Source organism: Electrona antarctica (genome assembly GCF_951216825.1).
Source record: "Electrona antarctica genome assembly, contig: scaffold_25, whole genome shotgun sequence".
In the NCBI taxonomy this organism is placed as follows: domain Eukaryota; kingdom Metazoa; phylum Chordata; class Actinopteri; order Myctophiformes; family Myctophidae; genus Electrona; species Electrona antarctica.
This window is the reverse complement of record NW_027637034.1, coordinates 459,181-471,190: the sequence shown is the minus strand read 5'-3', so window position 1 is coordinate 471,190 and position 12,010 is coordinate 459,181. Positions and strand designations below refer to the sequence as shown.

Sequence of the window (12,010 nt, the reverse complement as noted above, 5' to 3'; positions counted from 1 at the left end):
TTAGATTGTATAACTGTACTTCTGTCCTTTCTTTCACAAACTGTTAATAAAGTATTCAATCCGTCCGTCCAGTTACACACCTCCTCCACCAGGGGGCGAAAAGCAGAGCCTTTGCATTGAGCAAACGGCCTGGAGGTTCCATTGCTGCGCATGCGCTCGAAACACGTTGATCCGGAAACGGAAGTAAGTGCGTGTTGTTGTTGCTGTTAGCACCTTAGAGTATATAAGGTTAGCACTGCAGCATGGAGGACCTCCATGGAGGTTGTTAGCCTTTAGCTCTATGGTTGTTTTTCATCGTGGTGTGAAATTATTTTTCAGAGTGGTGCAACATAATGGACGTCAAAACGTGTCAAATGGAGTCTTTATGGCTGAAGATACATGAACACATGACATCGGTGGGAGAGGACATATTGTGTGTTTTGGACAAACAGCAGCAGAGTGGTGGTGCTGATGTTTGTTGTGTGAAGCTTGATGTCAGAGTGTTTGTGTTGGAGCGCCTCCGTTTGGCTGCTCAGGTCATGTGCAACCTCTTCCAGACAGAGATGGAGACACTAGAAACTCTGCTGGAGAAACAAAACAAAGTGCTGGACATTGATGTTGATATGGACATCGATCTACACACTGCAGGTATGTGTGTTGTATCTCCATAATTCAGAAGGAGCAAGTGCATTCTCCGACACCGGCCGATGCCGCAACTGCCGACAACAGCCGCGGCTCCCGATATGCGTTGCCAGTTAAAAAATCTGTGTCTTCCCTGTGAGGTTAGGGTTAGGGTTTGGGTGTCAGCGTCGCTGGGTAAAACTCACCCGTGGCTCCCGAGACAGCCGTATCTTCCCTGTGAGGTTAGGGTCTGGGCCCTGGGTAGGGTGTCAGACTGCTGCCGCCGGTGCCAGAAAATGCACTCGCTCTCTCTCACATAATTTAACCTTTGATGTTGTTTTGTAAATGAATGTCCTAATCATCATTCTACAGTGTCACCCAAAAGTAACCAAAATAGCCGATCTACAAGCTTTTCATTTTTATTTTTCATTTTCTGAAAAGTAACAGTTTTGGACATAAGAGGTTTCCACCTCACAGCAACAATATTATACCTACTTGTGTTATCTATTTCAGGATCATTAATATGTTAAACTGTTTGGCTGTTTCAAATATACAATGAAAAAATACTGCTTGCTAGATGTGCTTTCATTTTGTTCTTTCATTTTTAAGTGGTGCAGCTACTCTAATGCACAGCAATGTGTGTCCCTGACTCCCTGACTGGGTCTGTGTCTGTCCGTCCAAGCATGGAAATATTATTATAGCGTTTGTTGACTACCAAGTGTCACTGTTGCGCAACCGTAACACACACACACACACACACACACACACACACACACACACACACACACACACACACACACACACACACACACACACACGCCAGGTAGGGTGGCTTGTACAGTACAGTACTATACAGCACGAGTACAATACAGCGCCACTAGGTCCAGACGGGTTTGATTTTTATTTAAAACAAACTCTGGTTCATAATATAAATCAATTTAGTCTGGTTATGCTGTTATGCTGTTTACATGAACAATTGTGTGTAATGTCACATCATAGTCCTTTGTAAAGTATTTAACTAATTATTGTATTCCTTCATTCCAGACCAGTGTGTGGAGTCCAGTCTGCAGGTGAAGATCAGTTCTGCAGCCACGACTTTTTCTATTAAACAGGAACCTGAAGACCACCTTAAACAGGAACCTGAAGACCACCTTAAACAGGAACCTGAAGACCACCTTAAACCGGAACCTGAAGACCGCCTTAAACAGGAACCTGAAGACCACCTGGACCTCAGTAAGTTTAAATCACTCTGTCTTTATTTATTTTATTAGTGAAAGTGGGTCGGTACTGAGAGTGTAAAGATGAATCGTCAGTAAAAGTATTAATGGGTTCACATAAGGCTTAACACTTTGATTGCTACAGAATCGCCCCAGGCCTATTTTGATGTTGCTACCGTTTAACATTGCACGAAGGCCTTGTTCGGGGGCCCACAGCAAAATGTTCTCTTATAGCGAGAATCACACGCATACATCAAAAGAAGGCTGAACTTGTCCACTTCAATTTTTTTTTGATTTTACCATCTTCCATTCTGGAGATATTGACCTTTTTGCAACACCTGCTTTTGCCTGGAAGTGGTTCTCTTGAACAGCGAGCAGAGTTATGGATGGTTTAAAGTCAGAGACATTGACAGGCAGATATAAAAATAAACACAATAAATATGCTATACATCCTATACACCGAATGAAAGCCCTGAATGTGTACTTTTACTAGGAAAAGAGTAAACATTGATCCCATGTACAGTTTGTCATAAATTGGTTACTGAATGCACCTTGCGCCCACCAGATATAACTGCAGAGAAGACATGGACCCAAACTCAAGATTCACAAAATAAGGCCTATTGCGACATATAAATACTATATACCGTATGAAACAGAAGACTCTCTGCTTTCATAAGAAAAAAACTTCTACTGTAGTAATAATAAAAATCACACCCCTGTGAAGTGAGTGGTGCAACTCTGTCCCATATTCTGTTCTCTGCTTATTCAATACAGCTCGCTATATACGGACTGAGGCAGAAAGTCATGTAAACCTTTTATTTACAGTTTGGTCTGTAAACTTCTACTGTAATAATAAAAATCACACCCCTGTGAAGTGAGCGGTGCAACTGTTCTGTACTTATTCACTACAGCTCGCTATATACGGGCTGAGACAGAAAGTCATGTAAACCTTTTATTTACAGTTTGGTCTGTAAACTTCTACTGTAATAATAAAAATCACACCCCTGTGAAGTGAGCGGTGCAACTGTTCTCTACAGTTGCGCAGTGCAACAGTTGCGCGGTGACTATAAACCTTCATAACTCTGCTTTCTTAGATGAGGATGATGATGATCGCCTCGCCTCGCCTAATCTATCTCACAGATCGGCCTTCATTGTCTTGATCGCAGTAACATGGGGGGGGGGGGGGGGGGGTCATGGGCACATTGGGCAGCAAAAGTCTTGATCCGTACGGCTATAAAAAGTCCCATTCCACCATTCGGCTCAGAACTATAGTATAACGGTGAGACGCGTTGTCATCATTAGCTGATTTTGTTTTTCAAGCTAGTATAGGGGAACATGCCTGGGCATGCAGCTTGTCATCGCTCCCCCGTAGGAGCGATGGAAAAAAGCTTCACCGGGAGTGTCCAGAGAGGTGCTAAGCCCGGCTGTGATGTCGACGACAAGGAAAAAATGACTTCCACAGATCACAACACCACGGTTTAGGACGCGGAAAAGTTCGTTATACATTACACCCGGGTCGATTACGTCCCCGACGCGTTCATTTCGGTCTTATCACTACAATTATAATGAATAAAAAAGCGTTACAATCACACGTCCGAGCGATCTCCGATTATGACGGCTCTGCATGGCGATACGTGATCCCCCAACGGTAGACTGTCTGTTGTCATGGCGGCCCCTCGATACTGTGGTTCGTTTGTTAGTTCGTAGTATGAAGAAGGAAACATGCATCTGTCCATGTGTGTTGCAGACGTTATGCAATGCCGATCCGGTGCAGATCATGTGTTTAGGCAGCGTTCCGTTCATCATGTTTTTTTCCGAGAGACAGAGCCCCCATCTCGCAAGGCCCTCCTCCTCAGGAGAAACAGGAGGGGAGGGGGGAATCGAGTATTATAGTGTTGGGTGAAATGTCCGAGGTGGAGGAAAGCCTGGTGAGGCGAGGTTAGGTGAAATTTGATTCTTCTATTCACACACCGACTAGATCATGGCATGGGCGCGTCCATTTTACCCTGGCTTCTACACGTAAAGCGGCCCGCCCTCCTGTTTTCAGGAGGGGAGGGGTTTTTTTTTTTTTTCTGATCACGTGAGCGGGACTAAGCAGCAATGACAGGGGGATGGTTCTTCATTGTCCGGGTGGGTAAAAAGATGAATGAAAGTATTCAATAAAAAAGTGATTAAAACGTATGGATACGTGATTCGCACCGGACGTTTGATTAATTAATAACGTACGGATACGTGGTTAGCAAATTATGTGTTAATAAGGTTAATTCTACTTCAGTACCAGTAAGACGCCTGAGGGCGCGAAGCCTGGGTGACAGCATACTGCGGGGTGAGCGCAGGCGCTTTGGCATGGGGGGTAAGATCTTAATTTTCGGGCCTGTTAAGAACTCTGTTTTTTGCCGGCTGCCGGGCGCGGCTGCACTAATAACTTTGGGGCAGGTCCGTCTAGAGTTTAAATGGACAGGTATCAGTAAAAAGGGAGACATGAAAGAGGAAGGATGGATGGGGAAGGATCAACCTATGGCATGTTAGAACAGGTCAGCTCCATATATGGAGATCTAAGGGTTTGAGGTTTGAGGTCAGAGTTGCTGGCCAATATTGATGACATCAGGGATCTCCATTTTCAGTATGGGCTTAATATTGATGAAATCAGGGATCTCCATCCCTGATGATGTCACGTGATGTCATGTGCTCCATCACTGATGATGTCACACACTCTCCCACCCCTAACACCATATATGGTGCCCGACACACCAACTGACGGGAAATGCGCGATTCCATAGTTAACTAACCTGCTGGAGAAGACCTAACATTCAACTCGTCTCACATCTTCTATGAGAACGCTGTAATGTAAACAAACAGCCACACTATTTACAGCACAGAGCGCAGTCAGCGCAGCATCAAAGTTCAATTCTGGAAAATGTGGCCAAAGAGTAATCTGTTGATATCTTTTTCCAGCCACTACTCTGCATTGAGGTACAAGATTCAAACCTTGCATGGATAGGCTCTTTGTATTTTTTCATAGACTTTCTGCACATTCCTGTGTGTAAAGATAATAATAATAATAATAATGTTGGGACCCCCCCAAAATAATTTGGCGGCCCCCGAGGGGTCGCAGCCCACGGGTTGAGAACCCCTGCTATAGAGTGCAATGTCTACATTAAATGCTATCTTAGTTACGTAAATTGAGCCTTTGCATAGGCCTGTAAGGTCGTCAAGGCTAGGGCAAGTGCTACGGACTAAGATGGAGTCTGAAGTGGTGGGTTTTCAGGCTACGGCGGAATATTGGGAGTGAGTCTGCAGTTCTGATTTGCAATGGGAAGTGCATTCCATAGTTTTAGTTTGTTTGTTTTTTCTTTTTAGATATTTGTTGGGGCTTTTCTGCCTTTATTGATAGATTTACTGTAGGTAGACAGAAAACGGGGAGAGAGATGGGCAGAGAAGACACACAGTAAAGTTCGTCGGGATCGGGACTCGAACCCGCGACACACTGTCATGCTGGATTACCAGCCAAGGTTCCATAGTTTTGGAGCCAGAAGGGAGAAGAGTTTGGGACGTGTGGAGCGCTGTCCTGGCATTTTTAGTGAACGTACTTCCAGCTTCCCTGCGTTGGCTGATCTGAGCACGCGGGAGGATTTGTAGGGTCCGATAACAAGAATGCAAGAAAGCAAGCCCACAAAAAACATGCTCACTCCGGGTGTGGTAGGCTACTTAAAGGAACAAAATCACACCCGTGTGAAGTGAGGGGCGCTTTTATCGTCTTACAACATGATGATGTAAAACAAACATTGAGACAAAACAAACCTTAAATTCGCTTTATTGTCAATGGTGTTTTTAAAACAAAACAAACATTAAACCTGTATATATATAGTATAATACAACAATTAGGTGTGAAATTATGAGTCATAATTTCCAAGCAGTGGTTTTTGAAACATTAAAGTCATGCAAGGTAACACACATCACAAAATTCCAGCCGCCAGACCACAAACATGTCAATAACGCAAAGGCTATACTAGAGCAGCGCCAATCAACATCATCCAAAATGAGGGGTTTAAGTGTAAATGACAAATATGCTACTAACATGCCGTTCTTACAACTTTGTTACATTACCTCGAATGACAGTCATTACCGAACTGAAGAAGTTCTGTCGACAGTTTCGCTCTGCCGAAAGACAAAGTCCACAGCGTGTCTCATCACAACACACTGAGCTTGCTTGTACGTCAGATACTTTCAGTGAGCAACGTCGCCATAAAGCAAAATATAAATGCCTGAAGTGTAAAGCCAAATGTATCCTTTGCACCGAAAATAGACACTCTACAAGCTAATCTGGTGGTCCTTCTTTTTTAATATGTTGCAGGGCCTTTGCTCCTAGACCATAAGGGTCATAACACATTGTATTTTTTTTTGTAGACTTTCTGCACGTCCCTGTGTGTAAAGAGGATGTTCCACCTGAAGAGGAGAAGATCTCCAGTCTGGTCCAGGAGGAACCACACGCTCCAGAGATTAGAGAGGAACACGAGGCACTACTTCAAAGACAAGAAGAGGCTTGTACGTCAGATACTTTCAGTGAGCAACGTCGCCATAAAGCAAAATATAAATGCCTGAAGTGTAAAGCCAAATGTATCCTTTGCACCGAAAATAGACACTCTACAAGCTAATCTGGTGGTCCTTCTTTTTTAATATGTTGCAGGGCCTTTGCTCCTAGACCATAAGGGTCATAACACATTGTATTTTTTTTTGTAGACTTTCTGCACGTCCCTGTGTGTAAAGAGGATGTTCCACCTGAAGAGGAGAAGATCTCCAGTCTGGTCCAGGAGGAACCACACGCTCCAGAGATTAGAGAGGAACACGAGGCACTACTTCAAAGACAAGAAGAGGCTGGTGGATCAGCGTTGACATTACTAGCAGTGAAAAGTGAAGATGATGATGAAAACAGAGACAGAGAGCCTGTAGCCGGCACCTCAACTGTACACATGAAAACACAAGCTGATGTAGAGGACTGTAGAACATCACAACCAACTAGTGACAACCAGCTCCTCTCTTCACACTGTTCTGAATCTGATACTGAAGACAGTGATGAGTGGGAGAAGACTAGGGGAGATCAGTCAGCTTTAAACACACTGATATCACAAAACACACAGGATCTGGAATCGTCAAAACAAATCAGTCACACACGGAAGAAAAGTTTCAATTGTACAGAGTGTGGCAAAATGTTTAATGATAAGTGGAATCTAAAAACACACATGAGGATTCATACAGGTGAAAAGCCCTTCTCTTGTACAGTTTGTGGTACAGGTTTTTCTCAGACGGGTAGTCTAAAAACACACATGATGACTCATACAGGCGAAAAGCCCTACTCTTGTACAGTTTGTGGTACAGGCTTTACTCGGACGTGTAACCTAAAATCACACATGATGACTCATACAGGCGAAAGGCCATTTTCTTGTACAGTATGTGGTATAGGCTGTTTTAACACAAGTCATCTAAAATCACACATGATGACTCATACAGGCGAAAGGCCATTCTCTTGTACAGTTTGTGGTAAAGGCTTTACTCAGGTGGGTACTCTAAAAACACACATGATGACTCATACAGGCGAAAAGCCATTTTCTTGTACAGTGTGTGGTAAAGGCTGTGTTTCCAAAAGTAATCTAAAAAGACACATGAAGACTCATACAGGCAAAAAGCCTTTAGTTTAAGTCATAATGATCAGTCAGTCTAATCCAGGATGACAATGATGCAAAAGCAGAGGAATTACATGTATGATCTGACAATATAAACATGACTGAATCAAATACACATTAATTGTGATGGAGTTTAATTTGTATCTTGTGTATGGATCTTATTTTCTATTCAACATGATGGAATTTTATTTTTATTTTAGCTTGCATTATTCCCTCCAGCTCATAGGTTACTGGTAGTACAATATGAGCATCAGTGTGTGTCCACATTTGTCAGTATTTAACAAGTCTTATCCATTAACATTCATGCAATAATTATGTTCATTGCTATGCAGTAAATGATGGTGCAGTAAAGTGCTCACAAGCTGCTGGGTTTGTGTAAATCAGGGGTGTTGCTACATCTTACTTAATGTACCTTCAGACCATAACAGCCACATACATGTACAGAACGGTGGTTTTGGTGGAGCCGCTCATAGTCCATCACCATGCTCATATCTCCTACCCTCCAAATTCATCCATTGTTTCCCTCTGCTTTCTCTCTACCGCATATCTGCCTCTATTCCATTCTGTTCATTTTCTGTTCCTTTCCTATTATATTTATGTCGCTGTCTCTATTATTTAATTCCTTTATTCTGTCATTGTCCCTCTGCTCTGTTTCGGGAGTTTGTTTGTTTTTCTGTCGGGAGCTCAGCTCGCAAAACACACGGTGTCCTCCTGGCCGTGACGTGTGTGGGTGACGTGTGAGGGCGGGAGAACGGGGGGAGCTACGGGAGGCAGTTTAGGAATAGTGCGTTTGCGTTGTGCTGGCTATACTGCGAGCCTGGGAACCCCGCCTCCCCGTTCCTCTATCCCCACACACACTCATCTCTAATTACAGAGATCCGATATCCAATAATATGCAGCAGTCAAATCGGCCGATACCGATATATTACATTATTAGATATTATATTTATATTGAGCTCATTGCTGAAATATCAGTCAATACCGACGGAAAATATCGGTGAAAATCGGTTCAATACCAATAATGCTTTTATAATTAAATATCGGCCGATATATCAATATGCTACTGATAATATTGTGCATCACTAATTGCTTTGGGACATGCAAGTTGGACCTAGAATACTCTGACAAGCCTGACAATAAAGTACAGTACAAGCTTTTTGGCCGGGAGTTCTTGGTGTCGGTGGCAGTGGCCAGCTAGTCTCATCCTCCTTACTGCTATCTTCTCTGTTACACTTGGTAATGCCCCGTACAGACGCTTGTTGGTGATGTGCTCGTCCCTGTTGGTGTTAAGTACCAGACGTAACATTCTGGTGTAGCACCCATCCAGGGATTTCTGTAGGGCTTGTGTTAGTGTCCAGCATTCACAGCCATATAGGAGAACAGACTCCACGGTAGCAGAGAAGAAACTGATCTTGATATGTCGAGGGAACAAAAACAACAACAACAACTTACCTTTTTATTTTCTTACCTATCATATTTTATGACATTGTATGGTGAGTTTAACCCTTAGCCTGCCACCCCCTTATAGCAGCTTATTGTGACTTATGCCAGCTATTGAAGACAGATTTGAATGCCAATAGAAATATGTGTGATATGTCCACAATGTCAAGAAATTTCTCATTTTAAAGCTGCAAGTCTCTACTTTATACAGAAAACAAAGAATTATGTTTGTAGCATGTTCCATGGTTGTCTTATAAGCATTTTAGTACACCTTGGTTTGAGTGAAAAAGGTTCCCTTCCGAGAAACGATTTTGAGTTACAAGCCGTTTTAGTTTCATAAGGTTTATAGCCCCATATAACACTGTGTGATTTAACTACAGTGACACACAATAGCTCATTTTATAGCTTTAAATATCTACTTTACCCAGAAAAAAGAAAAAAGTTTCCAGCATGTTGCATTCTATATTTATGGGCCGTTGAAAACACCATGCTCTGACTAAAGTAGGCCCTGCTTTTAGGCCATTTACACTAATCTTTGAAGTCCCATACAACAACTGTGTGATATGACTACAGTGACACACAATAGCTCATTTGGAAGCTCTAAATCTCTACTTTACACAGGAGGAATAACATGTTTAGAATGTTGTGTTCTTTACTTACTAGTGTTGGCTACACATCCTGCATCGTTTGCCAGGGTTTTGCTTCTTTAGAGTGGGGGGAAGCTTTTCCAGGACATGGAGTGTTGGCAGGGGTGCAATGTTGGCTGTTAGCCTGACCCTTGGGTTCCTGTAATGCGCTCTCCGGGTCTCTCGCTTGGGTGTAGACCACTTCAGGATCACTGAATGTATGAAGCTCTTCATGTCTCCACAGGCACTTTCAGGGTTTTGGATACGGTACAGGACAAAGGCATTGTACATGCTAATCTGAAAGAGGTACATGAGGAATTTTGTAGTCCACTTCGAGGTCTTCCTGGTCCAGGGATAATAGGTGATCCAGCCGATCCACCCCGTTCGTCCACTGATTATAGTCAACCGCCGACTGAGGCTTTTCGTACACATACTGGGTCCCACCTTTCTGCCACTTTAGCACGTTGACCACAGTGTCCTGGTGGAAGGTCGACACCATCCTCACCACCTTGCTATCCCTCCAAGCAACAGACATCACTTTGCCGGTGGTCATGGCTATTCTGTCGTTGATTTTGAGGGTGGAAAGGCTGGCCTCCTGGATCTCTGGGGGTGGGCCTCTGTTACCCCGAATGGTCCCACAGCTATGGGTCTTCAGTTGGAGGAGGTGCTCACACAAGGACACGCTATTGTAGAAATTGTCCATGTATAAGACATGACCCTTCCCTGCCAAGTCTCCAAGCAGAGTGGTGACGGTGTCCATCAAGGAGTGGTACTCTCCAATGTACGGCTTCAAGTTATGGCAGTACGCTGTAGAGGAATCTGCTAGTATATAGGATTTTATCCCATACCGAACCGGCTTCAGCGGGTTGTAAACCCGGAAGGAAAGGCGTCCTTTCCATAGCAACGTACCCTCATCTATGGCGATGTTCTGACCCGGCTCAAACATCTCCCGCCATCTCTTCACCAGGTAGTCCAGGATGGGACGGATCTTGAAGATCCGGTCCTCTTTATCCTCCAGGCGATCTGTGTAGTGGAGGAACTTCAAGATGAGTTGGAACCGGTTCCGACCCATCACTTTACCGAAGTACGGCGTGGCCAGTGCTTCGTCTGTTGACCAGTAGTCCGCCAGCTCTGGTTTGTGTATGAGCCCAGTAAGGAAGACTAGACCGAAAAAGTCTTTGAGCTCCTTGAGGTCAAGATCCTTCCATGCATTGATCCTGGATTGGCCCGTTGGTGGCATCGCTGCAATGCTCCACGCTGCATACGCATTTGTCTGGTTCACCATCAGAGTCAGCAACTCATCGGTGAGGAAAAGTTGCAAAAAGTCAGAAGGCTCGACAGACTGCATGGCCGCTGCCTGGCTGCGAGGTCCTGTGGTTCCAGTGAATGGTAATGACTGGGGCTGCAAACCACTTGCATCCAGATGACGCCACTCTGGCTCAATACGTGAAGTCTGGACACGCCGTGGTTTGCCTCGACCTGAAAAAATAGAAATATATAATTACTTACAATAAACATCAGCGCTAGAGGGAAGCGGCCCGAACTTCTAGTACATACACAATACATACTTTGTGAATTGGAGAGGGAAATCTAGTGCTCTCTAGAGCTGTTGCCCCCGCAACCAGACTACGGATAACTGCGGTTGTATATGTACTTGCATATCACACTTACACACAATGTCCATCCAACATTGTGTGTGTGTGTGTGTGTGTGTGTGTGTGTGTGTGTGTGTGTGTGTGTGTGTGTGTGTGTGTGTGTGTGTGTGTAAGTGTGATATGCAAGTACATATACAATACATACTTTGTGAATTGGAGAGGGAAATCTAGAGCGCTCTAGAGCTGTTGCCCCCGCAACCAGACTACGGATAAGCGGTTGAAGATGGATGGACATTGTGTGTGTAAGTGTGATATACAGAAAAATGAAAGTACCCCTGCCTGTGCTGCCAACAGCGGCCTCTGGATCAGTGGGCTGGTGAGGTGCAGGCCTTCCTCTTCCCCTTCCCCGACCTAGAATTATAAAGAAATAAATCATTATTTACCATAAACACACACTATTTACATATACAATACAATAAATGCATTTTATTTGTGTGAAGAAATGTAATGTTACCTCTGCCTGCTCTGCCAACAGCAGCATCAGGTGGTTGTGGGGTTGCTTCCCTTGCACTCTTAGCTGAAAACACAGTACAATATATATTTATTATTTAGATAATATAGGATGTGCACACCCAGCTTGAATGACATGCTTGAATAACATGCTAAACCCCTTATACCTAAACTTCTTTGCCTTTTTTTTCCACTATTTTTGAATAGTTCAAATAGCCAATCTACAAGCTCACAATACAATATATCGATGTAAATAGAGCCCACAGTCTCAGTTGCCATTTAGTTCTGAAATTACATAACTATAGGTTACCTTCCAAGTCAAATGGATCACCACCATCACT

General features: G+C 43.7%; 1 protein-coding gene across 1 annotated transcript; it reads left to right on the top strand.

Annotated features, from left to right (window-relative positions):
• Nucleotides 1-270: 270 nt before the first annotated feature.
• On the top strand, nt 271-7,513 carry LOC306919371 (uncharacterized protein; the record flags this gene model as incomplete). The annotated part of the gene is made up of 4 exons (XM_079532162.1): nt 271-627; nt 1,645-1,833; nt 6,225-6,362; nt 6,558-7,513. Exons 1-4 carry the CDS (start codon nt 333-335, stop codon nt 7,511-7,513), a joined length of 1,578 nt encoding a protein of 525 aa, XP_079388288.1. The 5' UTR covers nt 271-332.
• Nucleotides 7,514-12,010: the final 4,497 nt, after the last annotated feature.